Genomic DNA, 20,325 nt, shown 5'->3' with positions numbered 1-20,325 from the left:
TTAAAGGATGATTTTGTCCTGCTTATTATTAGTTAGCATGTTTAATACAATCTTTTAAGTCAAGGTACAAGCTGAATAGTCAGTTAAGAGCTAATCATTAATTATTGTAGTAATTGCCCGAATAGTAGGTATGGGCGTTTTGGTCATTTTTTCTACTAGATTACTCGAATCAAGTACTCGAGGGGCAATTACATGTTCATAACTGTATATATAATAACATGTCTGACAAAAATCTATTGCTGCTGCATTGAATCTTATTGTTCCAGTTTATTGTATATTTATTATATAGGCTGTTATAAAATAATATGTTATAAAATGTACAAAAGAATGCATCATATTTTGTCATTATGTGAAGATTCGCTGCCCAAATCTGAAAGAATGTGCACGCGTGTCTGTCTCTTCTCCCTTCAAGTTACCATAGTGATCTTAGTAAGCATGCACTAGTTTTTTTTTGTGACTGTCTGAACCGTCTATTTTAAAATAACAGGAGGTGCCATAATCATTCCTTTTTAATATGCGTGTTATGTTGAAGTTCAGTTTTGAAGACTCTGCATTGTGTTTCATTTAGCTGCACTCTGTCTAGCTGTTTGAAATACTCGCCTGCTGTACACTGCCACATGAAGCTGGTGTGTGTGCGTGTGTGTCCAAATGTTCAATCTTGTGAGGAAAGCCGCGATGCTCTGTATTGTTGTTTCTGTGATTCATGAAGCATTCCATTCAACTCAGAGAGTCTGAATTTCCACAATTCAGAGTAAAGTGCAACGGAATTACACTTTATGTCGAACATCTAACTTGGAAACTTCATTCATTTAGTTGAGATGCAGGGTAGGGAGGTTTACAGTCAGTGAAAAAACATTCACTTTTATTAAATAATATCCATTAACGAGTCAAAGTTCTTACATTAAATGATAATAAAAAGTGTAAAAAAAAATTTGTTGAGACAGGTGATCAAAACACGGTTAATCACACTCTCTTTTAATGATCGTAATGATAGCATTGCATGGGCCGTATCAGTTTGTTTGCTATGAGAAGTCTCTGATAATCTATGTACCCCTCAAAATCACAACGTAATCAATCTCGAAATTAAAAGTAAGCTCCCTCTTTGACACATTTGTGTTTAGTTGTCAGGTAATTGTCATTGGATTTCATATTAAGTGAAAAGTCACATCATGCATGATCACTATCGATCATTGCTGCCACGTCCGATTACTCGTGCCCATCCCTACCGAATAGTCGAATAATCATTCTAATAATAATTAGATTAGTCGATTATAAAAATATGTATTTGTTGTCGCCCTATTCACAAATGATGCTGACGATGTGCTGTGAACTGAACCAGATAAGGTTAATGTTGGTGAACATCCTCCCGGCATGAACTGAAATTTTTTTTACACTCACGTTAAACCATTTTTATTGATTTCTTGAACTGTTTGATTCACAATAGAGTGTCATATGACATCAAAAACATGTGATGACAGTAAGTCCTCACTTTCTTTGAGACGCTATTGTGTTTGCTAAATCAAAATTTATGATTTGAATGCACTTCATTCATAAAAACAATTGAATTACTGTTCCACATAGATGTTAACATAGATGTATTTACTCGCAAGTCTGGTGCATTCCTTATATGTCGTTTTCTTGAGGACGTGGATGATGATAATTGTGAATGAATGTGCACATGCCCCCTCTTTACGAATGTTTGGAATTCACTAACATACATACGTTTTAATAACAAATCTAGGGAGTACTAAGCATTTGTAAATCTGGCAAAAAGTTTTCAGGAAGGTCAATTTTACGTGCAAATAACTCCAAATTTACTCATATATTTCTGAAAGTTTCATGAATGAGGCCCAATGCGTTAACTAACATTTTAACCTTAATGCCTATTCATGCCAAGTAAATGAAAAACATGCACCAAATTATTCCGATTTTAATACATTTCCAAATCAAACTTTTTGTAGATATAAAAATCATTAGAATTGGTGAAGTTTTTTTTAAATATTTTATACTTGTGTCATTTAGTCACAGCGGACTTGTTGCAAACAGTCCTACACTGTTATTAGCAGACTTCTGCTATTTCAGAAACATGGAACTAGTGACTCAGGTACTTCCCAAAACTGTTACACATTTCCATCACTGGCATCGTCTCACTCTGTATACACTCATACAAGCATGCATTTAAAGCCACATTTCCTCATCTATCTAAATAAGGATATACAGTACCATATACTTTTTTACATTTTAAATACTATGGACTAACCCTTTAGAAAAGAAAGCTTTTTGCATTTTAGAAATAAACAACACATCAGTTTCTTTATGAATCACTTTTTCTAAATGAGGAATGTCTCCAAAGGGAGTTTTTCTAGGATTTAGTACACACACACACACACACACACACACACACACACACACACACACACACACACACACACACATATTGTGTATAGGCCAATCAGCCACAACATTAAAACCATCTGCCTAATTTTGTGAAGATCCCCCTCGTGCTGCCAAAACAGCGCCAACCCGCATCTCAGAATAGTATTCTGAGATTATATTCTTCTCACCACAATTGTACAGAGGGGTTATCTGGGTTACTTTAGACTTTGTCAGTTCGAACCAGTCTGGCCATTCTGTGTTGATCTTTCATATCAACAAGGCATTTCCATCCACAGATCTGCCCCTCACTGCATGTTTTTTGTTTTTGGCACCATTCTGAGTAAATTCGAGAGACTTTTGTGCATGAAAATCCCAGGAGATCAGCAGTTATAGAAATACTCAAACCAGCACGCTGGCACCACAAATCATCCATGCGATTATCTAATCAGCCAATCATGTGGCAGCAGTGCAGTGCACAAAATCATGCAGATATGGGTCAGGAGCTTCAGTTAATGTTCACGTCAGCCATCAGAATGGGGGAAAAATTAGTATTTCTGTAACTGCTCTATATATATATATATATATATATATATATATATATATATATATATATATATATATATATATATATACACACACACACACACAAAAACAGGAGATAAGTCAAATCTCCCTGATCCCCCTTTCCATGAGAGCAGTAATTCAGTGCTTTTAGTCAGCAGAAATTGACCAGTGTGCCTCACTCTCTGTATACACCATACCATTAAACAGAATAAAAAGCTGCTATTACACCATGTCTGGATAGCTGTGCACTGCTGTTGTTATGTTCGACTCCTCTTGTCTTATCATGTTGAAGTTGCTGCAAACCATCTCTCGCCTGTATCGTCTGCATCTCAGCCAAGCTGCGGCCTCATGATCTGCTCATCTTCTCTATACACAGGGGCTTACACAATCACACTACCTCTATTTGAAAATAAGCCTGCTGTTAGGTTTTACAAGTGCCACTGAATATCATCACAAATGTCACTTCCTTATCTGCATTTCGGGGACGTACAAGTGACTTTAAGTGTGTCTTTAAACTTACTCTGGTTTCAAAGATATCAACATTGCTGCTGCACCCAAATAATTTTACATTTGAAGCAAAAAACATGTGGAGGAAGTTGTGGTCTATGTCTCTATTTTTTTGTCTCCCACAGAAAATCAAGAGTGCTTGCAGCGCTTGGTTGATGAGCGACTCAGGGAGCTGGTACACATGTTAAAGGCTATCATTAGCAAGCACCAGGCACTCAACTCGTCAGAAATTCTCGGTGCTGCAGGCACCGTTATCGCCAAAGTCAAAGGTGAGCATCCTCCTTCAGCTCCGCCCCACTTATAAGAATCGAGAACAAAAACTGAAACAAAAAAAAAAATAGGCTTGCTGGCTCATTCTCATATAGTAGTGTTTTGTACTACTTTGCAGTGCTTTTAAACCAGATAAGGTTAATGCTTTCACACCGCATTCGACTATCATATGATAGGGGATCTTGCTAGACAGTTCTCTAATCCTAGCTTGCACAGTATCCTTCGTGCAAATGAGCAGTCATTATTTCCTCTATCTGAAATAAAGGGATAATTCTCCTCTTGGCTTGAGGATGCATTCTTTGCCATACATAACTCATACCATAGGTTAAGAGTTGTTAAATATTATCCACATAATTCCGCATAGGATAGTCACAATACCAAATTGTCAGTGTTGGATACCAATACCAGTGAAATTTCACGATTTTCAATACCAGTTTAGATACCTCAGCAAAAACAAATATGATAATGTTTACACTAATTTGTTTAAAGGTAAAAGTAAAATAATATACATTTTAAAAAAGTTAAATAATGTTATGTAGCCTTCTAGCATTCAAGTAATTATTCAGCTAAACAGTCAGTAATAAAACAAAGAACAAATAAATTAATTTCAAGCAATAGGACAAATTAATATAACAGCAAAGATATGAATAAAGCAGTGCTTAAATTTCTCTCTTTCTTGCAAGATAATTTGATTTATATTTAACAACATAATAGACAGCAACAGGTCTACTAGGCTGCGTTTACTCTATGAGCCTAATGCATGGATTGGATATTTTAACACCTATTTGATTTTATTTGTTTCGTGTTTTTATGTTGTGTAGGTACCAAATTTAGTCTGTTAATATGAGACTATAGAAAAACTGGTAATGTTATTATTATTATTTATTTTTTCATTTTAGTATTGTAAAAGTAAAAGTATCGAACATTTGATATCTCTTATTCCCAGGTGTTTTTTTATTTTTTTATTTTTTTATTTACAGAGTGGTCACAAGAGTATCTGTCTTTGCCACTAGAGGCCAGTGACCCCTCGGTTCTTCAATGTGTCCTGTACAGGGATACTTTTCATTGCTTTTGTCTACAGGAAGTTTGAAAAGAGTTTAACAGAGAAAGAGAATCAATGGTTTGTGTATATGTGTCTTCGCCTTTTAAAAATGCTTAAGGCTCTTGCTTTGAAATTGCTTGCTGCATGTCATTATTTACTTGTTTTGAATGGAGAAGTTGAGAAGAAAGGCTGAATGGCTTGGATGTCTGCTCAACAACGCCTCAAGTTACCTGATAGACCCACATTCCAGCGTGATAGCTTCCCACTCTAATGAAATTCTACTTGCATTTTAACACAACACATCCAAGTTACTCTCATCCAAGCGTACTGTCTTTCTCTGGAAGGAAGTCCTTTAACTTCAGCAAATCAGATGGATATTTTTTTCTCTTGATCACAATCCACAAAGTCCTCTCTTTTATTTCTTAAAAAAAAATCCTCCATAGTTTTACTGAAGAAACTCTCAGAAACGCAGCAATAAAAGTGTCATGTGTCTCAAGTTATTGAAATTCTTTCTTCCCCCGCTCATGTCTAGAGCAAGTCGGTGGCATCTGACTCAATGTATTTTTTATCTCTGCTTCTCATCTGGAAGAGTCTCTGTTATTTCAGGCATTTTATCTTGCCATATGACGCATTGCACCCTGATAAAGTGATAACTGCTTAGTGATATTGACCACGACAAATGAGGTGGCCAGATTTATATCAAACGCTTTATTTTTTGAACGTCGCAAGTGATTAAGGTTAAAAGGGATAGTTCACATAAAATGTTTTATTCTGCCATCATTTACTCAACCTCATGATGTTACAAACATGTATAACTTTTTCTTATGTGGAACACAAAAGGAGCTCTTAAGCAGAATGTTAGCCTCATTCTCTTTCATTGCATTTTTGTCCCATACAATCTAAATGAATGGTGACTGAGGCTAACATTTTGCCTTCCTTTTGTTTATTTACAAGTTTTTGGTGAACTATCCCTTTTTTATACTGGTATGATCCTATGATCTTGTAGTAATCTAAAAACAATTCTCTCACTCTTATTGCCAGATTCAAAATTTGTTTTGAAACTTCCTTCACATTCATTTGTGTATATCAACAGTCAGGTCTTAACTTGCCGAAATATCTATTGTCTTTCGAGGGGTTTTCTTTGAAGAAGCTTCTTTCTGGCTGAATGTAGCCATTCCCATATTTGCACTGTGATATTGGCAGAAGTGGAAGCATTGTTGTGGAACTGCAGGATGTCCTGAGGAAGAAGTCAGCGTTCCATTACAGTGGTCACTGAGCCGCCTGCCTGCATTTAGAAGTAGAGAGGCATGCACCTCTCACTCTTGTCTCGTGCACCTTTCTCCTCGTCTGCTTCCATTTGTAGCTGTGAGTATGGGGGGGGTAGCTGAGGGTGGGGATTCCCACCTCTGTCCACAGTCTCTGCGTTTTGCGTGACATCCAACCAGCATTCAGAATTGGAAACTACAGCTGAAGATTTTGCTTTTTTATTCTCTTGTAACTTTTTCTTTTATGTGGGGAAAAAGTGGAAGTCAAGCTCCCGTGAATCTTTCTGAACTAGGCTGTGGCATTACTTCCCAAAATATGGGACAAATTCGATTTTTGGTTGATCTGTAATCTTTGCTTTACCATGGATGTGATTGGTCCTAAACTGAGGTGCAAGTTAAAGGAGTTGGTAAGTTGTGCAAAAGTTATCTGAATATATTCAGAATATTTTGAGAATATAAGCTTGGTGAGTGCTTCCTACACAGCTAGCAGACAGGAAACTCTTGGTAAACATTTCATCTCTTAAAGACTTAACTTGCTGGCTGTCACATATTTGTTCTTGTGTAACTATTTCCTTTTGAGTTTTAAACTGAAATTTGACGTCAAAAGGATATCCATTTCTCATCTATCTGCTCAAAACATAGGAAGCTAAATTAGCATTGACTTGCTTTGTCACCATCCTTTTGAAACAATAGAGTCAATATATAAAGAAATATTTACTGTGGAAACAGTTTTACCGCTCTAGGAAAACACATTCTCCTTTGTACAAAGTAGCATTTGATGTTAAATAAGTATTAACAAATAAGATGTAATATGGTCCGTTTTCTTTAAAAATGTATTAATCAAATTAATTGAGGTTACAGTATCTGAAAAGTTTTTATGTTTTAACCCATGTGTACAAATCTATCTTTGATAGCTATATTAGGTAAAGAAAATCATCGTATAATCTTAGTTCACAAATGAATGAATGGAGGAATTGTAATTTTGGTGCAAACTGTGGTTCCATTTGGTTGCATTTCTCACATGGTTTATCACCTCCTACAGGCGTGAACTTCAAGGACATAAATAAAGAAAATAAAGGCAAAATTTTGGGCGAGATATACACATCGATCGACACTTTGGCATTCACGTTTGGCAATGTGTAAGTACCTTTTATCTTTTCCCTCCCTGTCTTTGTAATCATACTTATCATGCAAAAGTGAAACAGAATTAAACTATCTAGCTGAAAAGTTCACTTTCAGTTTCCATGGCCTGATTTTACAATGCACGTCAGTTGTGCATCCTGTAGTCATACCGCTGATGAAATTTGCTGGTGTCACTTTTTAGTAACATCTTACCCTATTAAGAAATCTTAATATTGTGAAATTATTATCTATGATTCAAATATTGCATGTGCATTGGCAGTAACATGTAAATGTTCCCTCTCCTCCTTTTAGAGTGTCTGACTTCCTTATGGGAGATGTGGACAGTGGCTCCAGGTTGGGGAACCCCCAAGCCAGAAGTCATGTAAGTATTCACCTCCATGTATTTTTAACGGTCAAATGTGTAAAGTGATTAACAGGCAGAGAGCATTTCTGTTTGGCCAAGTTGGACTCCCCCAGACACTGACTGAATACACAGATATTTATCTTTTTAAAATGTAATGTCCAATTGAAATCGCATCAGTCAGATTTTTGCGAAGTCGGATTAACCAACCTAGATAATGTGATTGTAGCTCGGCAGTTGTAATCTGATAAATATTCACAATCTACTATTGCCGCTGCTCAGCATGTGCTGCTCCTTCCCTCTGACTGAAGTGATGAATGACGATTTGGTAATCGTGCAAAGCCATATCGTGTTTTCAGTCTTAATTCAATCAATTGTGTATCCTTAATGGATATCACACAGATGTCTCAATGGTCAAAGTCTGCAGGTTTCAAAGCATTTTGAATGCTTTTCCCTTTTTTTCATGTCCATAACACAAGCTCATTTCCTGATCTTAACTGGAAAAATGTCTGGGCTCTATTTGCAGGGATTTATAATAGTACACACACATGATTTGATATACTGATAATGAGTACTTTCTATGAGAAGTAAAATTTCACGTTTGCTCAAATGTCACACAGGACCTCAAATTTTTTATTAAGCGTGCATTGTGTTATGGCCCCTACCCACTACATGACTTTCAAAGATGTCGGATCGTGGTACCATTCATATTACAAAACTGTCTGTCTTGTCACTGAAGTCATAGCGTTTTCAAATTACACAACGAATCCACGACAGGGGTGAACACATTACAAGACATTGGGAGACACTATTGACGAATCCCGACGACTCTGCCTGGACTCCAAATTACGTTTCACAACAGAGTACACATGAGAAGTGATACAAGATACGAAAACAAATGCATGATCATATTTTATGCATTTCAGAATATGATGTGTGTTTTTTATTGCCTAAAGGCATCATATATTTTATTTGGTTACAATATGAAAAAGTAGCTCGTACTGAAAAATCTACCTATTTGCTTACCTGACTGTCCAAGAGAATTGGCAATTTCTCTCCAGCTCTTCTCTTTCTCCACCCGGTTGTGGCACAGTTCAGAGGAAATATCAAATAGGCACTGGTGGTCTGCCAATATTCCACAAATTTTTCCTGCATTTCTTCGGTCCAATTAGAGTTTCTTGATACCGCAGCCATGCTAGTTGATGTTCTGTTGCAGGTACATCAGGACTCCTCCCATTGAAACTTCCCGTGCCCTGTTTCTTGCTCTCTCATTGGCTGTAGGTCAACACTGCTGTTGTATTCAGTCAAAACATATTTCACACTGCACGATTTGGAGTCGCAGACAGGTCCAGATATTTAACATGATAGATATCTCACTGACATCAACGACATGTCGGCGATTCTCTCAAGTCGCTTCGTTGATAGTTCATACATTGCAATCGTTGCTCATAGAAGTGAGCTCCGATTTGCCCATGATTTCAGGCTTTTGTCGGCGAGCGAAAATCGGGCTTAAAATCGTGTAAACTTGACATTATGTGAATGACTGATGAGGACTGTAGCCCGGCTATGCCAACTGTACGATTATAGCTGCGTAAATAAGTGTCTGTCTTAGAGACAGGTGTGATCTCTCAGAACACCTTTATCACTGATAAAACAAATGCTTACAGCACCTTTGAGAACAGACTAAACATTCCTTAAAACTAGACATCTGTTTTGAAAATAATGAAACCTCTGTTTGGCCCCTGTGATTTAAAGAGCAAGTTGTTTGAAGCTTTGATTGACTGAGATGTTGTGAGATGAGATAAAAGAGAGGCATTGAAAACAAGCACACACTCATCCCTCACCCCTGTAATCACACTTTTCATCCAGTGTGAAAACATGTCTCCCTTTATCTTCTCCAGTCTTTTGAAAACCTCTCTGAAGATTCAGCCAGATGCAATCAAGAAAGAAACAAGCTGGAAGGTAAATGGATTGTCTTTCCTTTTCGCTTCTTGTTTCTACTCGTTTACATTGCAAGGCAGACTTGTCCATTTAGGTTTACCAGTAAGGCAACAGAAATTATAATGTAATCAATCATGTTCATATGGACAGCACATGAAAGCTGTTGGTCTCCCAGAGAGGCCAATATGCAGTACTGTCATAGGTCGTGCTCCATCACAGATTGATAAGTCTTGTCCCTTCACACTTGTTTTATTTAATATAGCCTCACATTCTTTTTTTTGCAAAATGGTTTACATTCTTTGTTTTTTGTTTTTTTTGGACGTTCTTGTGTGTGGAATGGGAACCACATGTGGCTTATTGGGTGGGGTGCTTGGATTCATATGGAGCGCAGCTGTTTGTGTGTGCGTGTGTGAGTGTGTGAGTTTTATTTGGTGAAGGTTAAGGACAGGTTTTGCAAGATGATCTTGTGCACCTTGCCGATGCAATATGTAATTGTACAGATGCTGAGGAGTGGCCGTTTAAAAAGGGGATCTCTTTCTTTGTCGTTTGTGCGATGGGGATGGTGAATTATATTTAGCCATATTACGAGCAGTCTGCCACCAATTCCAGAGCTGTCGCTGCTTTTAATAAGGCTGACTTTAAAATTTGCCTTGTAACTTTTGTATAATGCAGTAAAATATATTGGTAGTTTTTAAAGTACTATTGAGGAAGTTGAGGAACTATAAATTTTATATTGTGATCAACATTTTCCTTTTTTTTTTTTTAAACAATGTGGAACGTCTGTGTATTTTTTGTTTGTGTTTCTTTATATGTGGTGTTCTGTGTGTGACCAGATCCTCCTCTGTCCTCTCCAGAGTTGTACCCTGTGGAGCAGGTGGACCTGCTTCTGCTAAGGAATGACAGTGGAGTAGAGTCTGCTTTGCTCTACGCCAAGGCCTGGTCCAAATACACTAAAGACGTGCTTGCGTGGATGGAGAAACGCCTCAGTCTTGGTCAGTCCATTCTCATTCTCTTGCTCTGAATCTCTGCTGTTGAGTTTTTTCATTCATTTGAACCCTTTTATTTGACAGACATGGAATGTGCCAAAAGCTTTGTCAAGATGGCAGAATCGGCAAAGGCAGTGACAAGTCAACAGGTGCTGGCCTAATTAGTATATTGCTTTAATAAAATAAGGTATATATTTGGTCTAACTTTGTCAATCAAAGCTGGGGCTCAACATAACATAAATGTGTTACAATTTCATGACTTTCTCTGAAGGACTACATGCCCTTCCGGGATATTTATGTCTCTGCGTTTAAGAATGAGATTGAGTACAATCAGGTTTTGCTCCAAACATCTGCAGCTCTACAAACCAACAAATTCGTACAGGTAAAATCAGTTCCTTCTGCTGTTGACTTTTAGCCAACTATTACATATGTTTACATATTTTCCATAAATCCTACAGCCGCTGCTCATCCGTAAGAATGATTTGGACAAGCAAAGGAAAGAGATAAAAGAACAATGGCAAAGAGAGCTGAAGAAAATGGTACTGATGATTATTTGAATTTCATAATTTACATTTCTGGAAAACGAAACTCTCAATAACCCATCTGTGCATTTAGAGCGAGGCGGAGAGTGCGGTGAAGAAGGCTCGGCTGCTGAAGATGCAGAAGAGGGAGGAGTATGAGAAGGCACGCAGCTCTACCAGCCGCACTAGCCGCACTGAGGAGGAGCAGCCGACAGCGGGAGGCAGGACTCTTGAGAAGAAACGAAGGGTGGAGGAAGAGGCCCTACAGAGGGTACTGCACACATAAAACCACACTATAAAGAATTTTAATGCTCAGAATTCAATTCCACTACTGACATAGACTGCACAAACACACACACACCCTTGTCTTTTTGTCCTTGTTTACTGGGCGTCAAAGTGGTGACAAAAAACTCAAAACATCTTTATCTAAATGTACTTTTCAAAACATAAGCCCAATGGATTTCAGATATCATATCTTGAGTGTAAGGCTTTTAAATTATATACTTGTTGTCAAGATAAAAATAAATATTTAAAGCTTGAATTGCTGAATTGTAGAATTGTTTTTCTATGTTAAAATTCTCTCTATAAGACAACTATAAGTAAACACTGGCTAACATGTACATTTTTGGCTTAATAATTTCAAAGTTTTTCAACCAATACATGATTGGTGTGTGTTTGACTTTTCTGTTTGGTGCTGCTAGTGGTACAGAAATTACACACCGTAGCTTATACTAAAGCATCTTACTAAAAACACTGTGCTGCTGTTATATTTTGCTTGGCTCACAGTCTGTTTGTTTGGCGACTCTAGGCAGAGGAAGCACATGGGCAGTATAAAGCCTGTGTGGCTGATCTAGAGGCAAAGAAGGTTGGCCTGTCTAACGTCAAGAGTGAGATCCTCGCTCAGATCCGGAAGCTGGTCTTCCAATGTGACCTGACCCTCAAAGCGGTTTGTATCCCTCCCTCCACTCCATTACTATATACAGGGATCCCACTGTCACTTTTTTTTAATCTAGATGTTGTTTATGCATAATTACTCATTTTTAAATAAGAAAAACTTGTTTTTTGTGTGTGTTAGAGTACTCAACTACAACATTTCTTGAAATACCCATCTTGAATGGGTATCAAACCTTTCAACATGAGGGTTAGTAAATTATGACAGAATTTTCATTTTGGGTAGAATATCCCTTTATAATGCTTGTCCAGTAGTCACAATTGACTGGAAAGTAATGGAAATTGGTCATTCGCCAAAGAAATTTGGTAGCCCTTTAGATGTAGTTAAACAGTTACATTGTCATATTTTAAAGTTTCATTCAACAACCAGTCTTTTCAAGCAAAACAATTAATATATATATTTAGTTAATTATTGCATACTAACTATTCTTATGAACTCTCTGTAGGTGACAGTGAACTGGTTCCAGATGCAGCAGGCTCAGTCTGGACCTCTGCCAGTCAACTACCAATCTCTGTTCGAACAGGCCAAAACGTATGAGCCTGGTCAGCGCTATTCTGAGTTTGTGTGCAGCCTTCCCAAAGAGCGTGTGTGGTTGGAGTCTTTGTCTCAGGACATCACCGCTCCCTCAAAAACTGGGTTAGTCCCACTCACAGCAGAGCTCTAGTTTCCGTGTGTGGCAGAGAAAGGCGTGTATTGTTTGCATTTTCCTCAGGAAGAATGATGAATGAAACTAAAATTTTGATGGAGCTGTTTACACAAGTTTTCTAGTTTCTGTAATCGCTGTTCTGTTTAACCTCTTTTCAGCTCCACCTCTGAATCACATCAGCTGCACTTAAACCCACATACAAAGATACTGGCCAGTGCTATCACATTTCTTTACAGTGCATTAAGATCTCACACCTGCCAGTTTAGTAACCCAAAGTATGTAACAAATATTGGCTAAAGTCTGTTGTACAAAGGTAGAAATGTACCTTTCTCATTCGGTTATCTTATTTTCAATACATGGGGCCAAAAGAGGTGCGTAAACTCTATAATAGTATGACTCAAAAAATAACAACATATTTACATTTACATTTATGCATTTGGCAGACGCTTTTATCCAAAGCAACTTACAGTGCAATTATTACAGGGACAATCCCCCTGGAACAACCTGGAGTTAAGTGCCTTGCTCAAGGACACAATGGTGGTGGCCGTGACCTTCTGATTAACAGCCTGTGCTTTAGCCACTACGCCACCACCACTCCAATACAACATATAATTTAAAAACAAATCTATTTTATTTACTAGTATCCTCATGTTGGATAAATATTATTGGAATTAACTGGTCAAAAAGTGTGAGATCCATATGTAATTTGTAAGCGTAACACATAGTGTCTGAAATATTTTTTTTTTAGTAAGGGGCAATATTTGCCACCTGAAGTTCATTTTCAGGGGTCTTTTACCCTATTGTGGGCATAACCATAAAAACCCCCCACAAAACATGTCTTCTATTTATGCAGCAGGCTCAAATTTTGTAGATTTGTAGATCTTGTAAGGGCTGTGTAAAGTTTTTAGGTTGTTGGGAAAGCTTTCTTCAGATTCTGTGTTTTTCTTTCTTTCTTTTTCTTTTTTTCCATGACAACAATTTCATATTTGCTACACATTGATCAACACTTGATTCTGAAACGGTGGATACAGATATCTGTCTCCTGCTGGTCACTACTAGAGGTATACCGATATATCCGTTTACCCATTAATCTGTGTCGTTAATCAGCAAAAATTTATGCCAATAGTCTTTTTTTTAAATTTTTTTATTCCTCATCCATAAACCTCATATATATATATATATATATATATATATATATATATATACCCACTACCGGTCAAAAGTTTTGAAACACTTGACTGAAATGTTTCTCATGATCTTAAAAATCTTTTGATCTGAAGGCGTATACTTAAATGTTTGAAATTAGTTTTGTAGACAAAAATATAATTGTGCCACCATATTAGTTAATTTTATTATAAAACTAAAATTGAATTAAAAAAAAAGTTTTTGAAATTGATGACTTAGACCAAATAATAAAGAAAAGAAGCCAATAAGTGCCCAACATAGATGGGAACTCATTCAATACTGTTTAAAAAGCATCCCAGTGTGATACCTAAAGAAGTCGGTTGAGAAAATGTCAAGAGTACATTTCTACATAATCTAGGAAAAGTGTGGCCACTTTGAAGATGCTAAAATATAACACAGTTTTTATTTATTTTGGATTTTGTTTAGTCACAACATAATTCCCATAGTTACATTATGTTATTCCATAGTTTTGATGACTTATAGAGCATTATAACTTCTAAAAGTCCTTGGTGTATTTTGGGTTTCTTAGTAGTTAAAAGTCCCATGTTATGCACCAAATCTTAATTTTCCTGGTTATTATTAGAATTTTAATTGTACAATAGACTGCTTTTGGGATTATATTCATTTTGGACTCATGTAGCCTTGATTTCTATGCACGTCATAGTAAGGAAATATTAAGAAATCCTCAAAGATCATTCTATAAATTGATTATAAAAATCTATCTGACGATTTCATTGGTTATTGACCTTTTCCACTACCTTAGTTATGGTATCGGCAAAATCCACACTACAGTGTCTGCAAAGGCACTCATCCCATAAATAGAATTTTGAAGTCTGTCAAATGTTAGATAACAGATAAATTAGAAAATCTAACATTTAAAATCACCCCACATTTGAAATGTTTGAGAATTTTTCTGCTCATGTCGGTGTGCCGCATGTCTATCCCTTCCAGAATGTCCCTTCATAAGAGGTCTCTGAGCAGTACCCACTCTTCCCATGGGAACCTGTCCCAGGGCTCTGTTACATCTGTGGATAACCACAGTGCAGATGAGGTCGAGGGGACTGTACAACCCTGCAAGGCCAAGATTGCAGCGAGACACTCCAATAGCAGTGTAGACATACAAGGTAGGATGTAGTGTACACTAATGGTTTAAGATCTGTTGCTTTTTTAAAGATCAGTCTGCTCAAATAAACAAAGCATTGTTGAAAGCAGGGGCGGACTGGCCATAGGAAGAACTTTCACGATAGGGCTGCCGTCATATGCTGAACAGGCCGCGACAGGCTGAAGAGGGCCGCAAAACGGTGCTGCTACATGCCAAAGGGCGTCACAATATGCAGAAAATGAAAGCGACATAACAACAACAACTTTTGTTCCAGTTTCCATGTAAAATTCAGGGGCAATTTCTCTTCCCAGTCTGCCCCTGGTTGAAAGTGTCACATTATTTACACTTTTTGGGGACATCAACCTACAAATGGCTTATTTATAGTTGTTAGTGCAAATTAAGCTAAAATAGGAGACAGCATTTTACATAGATAAAATTACACATAACAGTGTTAAAGGCCAATCAAGCATTTGTTAGACTCTAAAATCAAAGACTTTCACTATACTCCCACTTAAACAAGATCCTGAGGTGTTTGGCACTAAGGGACACATTTTGTTTGGCACGCTTTGTCATCATGTCCAGTTCATTAGTTTTGTAGCTTGACACGTCAACTGTAGGTTTTTAACCAAGCGCTGGCTTTTCACAGCCTGGACAAAGGCTACCAGCTTTCAGGATTCCTCGGCTTCCAAAAAGCCCCTGATGCTGTGACATCATCAGCCTGCTGGATTACAGCATAACCAGATTTAAGAATCATTGCTGAGACCCTGTTTCCACCTGGTATTATGATGCATCTTGGGTGATCCGATCACATATGTTCAAGTGAGACATCGCTGTTTACACCTGGTCACTTAAATGCGTCTCCTGTGACTATTTGGAAAGGAGGGTGTCTGCTTCATGATAACCTACATTAATCACTATGTCAGTGTGTTACTGCATGATATTAAAATTTAACGTTAGAAGAGACAAAGCAAGCTAGAAAAAACTCTGTGCTGTTTCTCCCAGATGTGGTTGAAATTGAATCTGTTTAGGCACCGAATTGCCTCTAAACAATCGAGTATCCAAAAATGTCTTGTCGTTCGGTACCAAATTTTGATTCCTAAGGGGTTAATCTCGTCAACGTCAGTGATAAGCATATAGCATGCTAGATGTGCCCAAATCTAAAAGTGCTGGTGGTTGGCTGTGTTTAGGCATCAAGGGAAAAACTCTAGTATCAGAAAATGGTTTGAGTTCCAGGGCTGAGAAAGAATGTTATCAGTAATATTGCAGTGTTTTACATTACAGAGAAATACTAAACCATAATAATGAGCCTTTAAAATATATTTTTTGCAAGCGCACGCACGGAGTGAGCCGTAGCAACACCGGGAAAAGCGGTAATGATCCTGAATGTGTCAGGAAAAAACAGCAAGAGACTGTCTGAACATTTTGTTAATTTATAGAGAGAAATGCACATTTGGGTTGAGCAAACAGACGATGCTCTCGGGATCAATTATGTCCGAGTGATCACCAATAGCTGATGCCTTTGAATATGTCATGACAATATTTGGCTCGTTTTCCCATTAATGTTAAATTATTAATATTATTATTATTAGACTATTATAATTATCAAATTAATATTACAAATAACACGAGTTTGAAAAAACTATATTTATTATATTATTAAGTACAGATGACAGAAAAGCCGTATATGGGCATATATGACGCGCTAATACAGAGGCGTGGAGTCTCGTGGAACATGCGCATCTAAAGATCTCACACTTTGTCTCAGACATCTCAGTTCAGGAGGTGCTTTGAGTTCAGTTCACTTTATTTCCACAGAGCAGTTTATTTTGAATTCAACTCTGCAGCCTGTAAAATAATACAAACTATATAAAAAAATACAAAATGTTTAAAATAATACAAAAACACATTCACCTCGATCCATGATTTATATTTCAGTGATTATTATCATCATTATAATTATTATTTTTACATTTATAATTGTTTATATGTCTTCATTTGTGTTAGTAATTTTCCACCTGCATGTTTAGACGGATTCTTGCTGACGGTAAATGGAAAGGTGGTTACGTATATATATCATTTTATCACTTTATTATTTATTTATTTGCTTTTTCGTTTCGTTTGGAGTGCAATTTGAATTTAGAAATGTATTTGATTTAAGTTTTTCATTTTTTAAATAAATTCTTTAATTTTCAATGCAAAATCAATAAAGCAAGAATATTCACTAATCCCTCAGCCCAGAGGTTTCTGATGTAATTGGATATATATATCGTGAAGGAGGGAACAATACGAAATTATTCATTCACATGATATATTTTCCTGGATAACGAAATACCCGACGGGTTGAGAATGCTCCGATGAAGCTTCTTTGCCAGAGAGATGTTCACAACTGTTGAAAGCCATCTTTCAAAACGTTGAACAATACATTTTAAATGCACTTATTTTTTTCCAGTTTAATTTGAATTTTAGTTAAAATAAATAAAAAATAAAGTTCAATGTTTGAAATCAAGGTGTCTTGCTTTATTGTGTAAGCTTAACCCTAACCATCTTTACCGAAATGTATCCCATAATACCACCCAGCATCCAACCAGCGGTAATACTTCGTCGTCAAATGTTCGTCGTTTTCCTGTTTTTTTTTTTTCTACCAAAGTATTGGAAAAAGTATCTTATAGGAACCGTATCGGAGTCAAGATATCGAATATTTTTGAATGATACCCAGCCCTAGTTATCGATTACCTGCATTTAAGGAGCTTTAGGTGTTCGTGCTTGACATTTGTGTTGATATCAGACACACTAAATAAGATCTGTGAAGCTCTCATGATTTTGTATGTATATGCTTTTTTAAAATTTCCAATCAGATGGTTATTTCCTTTTAAAGCTGCTTGTAAATGGCAAAGTTTAAACTCTTATTTTAGAGCAGGGGTTGATTTACAGGTGAGGAGTGGCGCTTCACTGATGCCGGAACATATACTGGACGGATTCGTGTTTACAACTCAAATGTGATGTGGACAAATGCGTTTTTTATCACATTCTTATGTGGTTTTTGTGTTTACAGGTCTTGTTTAGACCTGTATTTATGTCTGACCACATGTGATCGGATCACCCAAAATGCATCTTAATACCAGGTGAAAACTGGTGTCTGAGAGTGGAGCTCTAAACTGAATGACACATTTGATTTCCATGACTTGTTGCTTTAGTATTCAAAATGAATGGGAAGTGGAACCTTATTGCTCATGAATTAAGAGCTATGAGGGAGAACTTTATTTTGATAACTCTGAATTTAATTATGACTTATTATTTAAGGAAGATACTTAACAAGAGTACACCTCTTTAAGAGTAATACCTCCCACTTAAGAATATTTATCTTAGTGTGGTCTCAGTCCAGGCGAAGGTCTAGCTTAATGATAAAATGTGTTAACAGGCAATGAATATAGATGAGAAACTGCAGAAACCTCAAGTCTTAAATAGTCTGAATCATGCAAATATAAAATGTGTCATGTTAAGTAATGTTAAGTGGCCATTTAAGAGCTATTCATTGTGAAACAAAATATTGGGCTGCCGTTTCATTCCATTCACATATTTTATCCCTCACAAGCACTCTATGTATTATTCTATTCTCCAGATTGAGACATGTCATAGATAGTAAAGATAGTCATTGTGAATTGTGCGTGTGTGTGTGTGTGTGTGTGTGTGTTGTAGCAGTAAGGCCGCAGGGCTCACAGCGGTGCTGGAGTTTGGGCAGTGTTAGTGGAGGAGGGATGTGCAGTGACTCAGAGAGTGCTGGAGGAAGCAGTGAGTCTCGTTCAATGGACTCCCCCACAGCCAGTCCAGGTACTTCCTTTCACTTCAATGAATCATACCATTTGAAATGTCTTATCTTTCAAATAAAAATGTCATATACAAAAGGGCTCAACTATAAGATTTTTTTTTCTGCTAACCAGTATTTCAGATCTCTACATGGCCTGCAAATATTTTCAAACATTAGCCTAGGCCAAACCTGACCTCATAAACTTATAAATGTTTGTTTTAGCAACATGAGTTTAGGAAAATGCATTCAGAATTTTCAATAAACAGTTTTCAAATAAGTTATTATATTTGTAATTTGCAATAATAGCAGGACATTTTACAGCTATAATATGTAGTGGTGAGAAAATGTATGTGAACCCTTTGGATTTACCTCATTAATTGGTTATAAAATGTGATCTCCCCACATCAGTGTGTTTAAGCTAACAACACACAAAAAAGTATAATCTTGTCTATATTGAACACATCCCATTAAATATTCACAGTGCTGTGGAAAAAGTAAGTGAACTCTTTGATTTATAAATGGACAATCATCCTTTGGAAACAAAAACTTCAACCAAGAGTATTCGGTAGCTACTAATTAGACCTGCACAGCGTTCAGCTGGCATTTTGGACCATTCTTCCTTGTAGAACTGCTTCAGCTCAGCCATATTCTTAGGATGTCTGGTGTGAGGTCATTCCACAGCATCTCTATTTGTATAAGGTCTGGGCTCTGACTGGGCCACTCCAAAAGGTGAATTTTCTTTTTTTTAAGCCATTCTTTAGTGTATTTACTTCGATGTTTAGGGTCATCGTCCTGCTGCATCACCCAACTTCTACTGAGCTTCAGCTGGCGCACAGCCACACTGACATTATTCTGTAGGTTATTTTGACAAACTTGGGAATTCATTTTTCCCTCGATGATGGCAATCGGTCCAGGCCCCGAAGCCACAAAGCACCCCCAAATCATGATGCCCCCTTCACTGTACTTCACCATTGGGATGACATTTTCATGTTGGTATGTGGTGTCATTTTTACACCATACGTAGTGCTGTGTGTTCTTCCCAAACAACTCAACCTTAGTTTCAGCAGTCCACAAAACTTCTTTCTGTAGCGATGCGTGTGTGAGTGTGTTTCACAGCACGATGGACTCATGCTACAATCAGCGATACACACACAACTTACTACGTGCCCTATTGAGAGCAAGAACCCCTAATTGCGACCACGAGGAGGTAACCCCATTTGACTCTACCCTCCCTAGCAACCGGGCCAATTTGGTTACTTAAGAGACATGGCTGGAGTCATCAGCACACCCTGGATTCGAACTTTCAACTCCAGGCATGGTAGTCAGCATCAATACTCACTGAGCTATCCAGGCCCACAATAATTGTAATTTTATTCTATTTTTTAATTATTAAATGTAATATGTATATTTAATATGGTCTGCTCTTATATAGAGCCTTTTTAACCTTAACGATATTCAAAGTGCTTTACACTGTGACTCATTCAACCATTCACACATATAATCATGCAAGGCACTAGCCTGACATTGTGAGCAACTTGGGGTTCAGTGTCTTGACCAAGGACACTTCAGCATTTGGAGTCGTGTTGGCCAGGATTGGAACCACCAATCCTGCGATTAGTGGCCGACCCGCTCTACCAACTGAGCCATAGAGCCCTGTGTTTCTTTTATTTTAAGTTATGT

At 37.2% G+C, this 20,325-nt stretch overlaps 1 protein-coding gene across 6 annotated transcripts in view; it reads left to right on the top strand.

Annotated features, from left to right (window-relative positions):
- The window catches only part of LOC127649439 (rho GTPase-activating protein 29-like), a 51,667-nt gene that overhangs the window by 23,038 nt on the left and 8,304 nt on the right, over positions 1–20,325 (top strand). For 2 of the 6 annotated variants that reach the window (XM_052134525.1, XM_052134524.1), the window contains exons 3-15: positions 3,573–3,716; positions 7,067–7,163; positions 7,459–7,528; positions 9,409–9,469; positions 10,282–10,440; positions 10,519–10,583; positions 10,706–10,816; positions 10,893–10,973; positions 11,050–11,226; positions 11,764–11,901; positions 12,353–12,543; positions 14,690–14,862; positions 18,537–18,668. In XM_052134525.1, the coding sequence (XP_051990485.1) occupies positions 3,573–3,716; positions 7,067–7,163; positions 7,459–7,528; positions 9,409–9,469; positions 10,282–10,440; positions 10,519–10,583; positions 10,706–10,816; positions 10,893–10,973; positions 11,050–11,226; positions 11,764–11,901; positions 12,353–12,543; positions 14,690–14,862; positions 18,537–18,668 (1,599 nt within the window). Of the gene's footprint in view, positions 1–3,572; positions 3,717–6,176; positions 6,432–7,066; positions 7,164–7,458; positions 7,529–9,408; positions 9,470–10,281; positions 10,441–10,518; positions 10,584–10,705; positions 10,817–10,892; positions 10,974–11,049; positions 11,227–11,763; positions 11,902–12,352; positions 12,544–14,689; positions 14,863–18,536; positions 18,669–20,325 lie in introns of those variants that run through there. The other 4 variants (XM_052134527.1, XM_052134526.1, XM_052134529.1 and 1 more) reach the window with 4 other exon arrangements.

The sequence above is a fragment of the Xyrauchen texanus genome, chromosome 9, assembly GCF_025860055.1.
Source record: "Xyrauchen texanus isolate HMW12.3.18 chromosome 9, RBS_HiC_50CHRs, whole genome shotgun sequence".
In the NCBI taxonomy this organism is placed as follows: Eukaryota; Metazoa; Chordata; class Actinopteri; order Cypriniformes; family Catostomidae; genus Xyrauchen; species Xyrauchen texanus.
The sequence above is the reverse complement of the archived record's forward strand: the minus strand, read 5'-3'. Positions and strand labels throughout refer to the sequence as shown.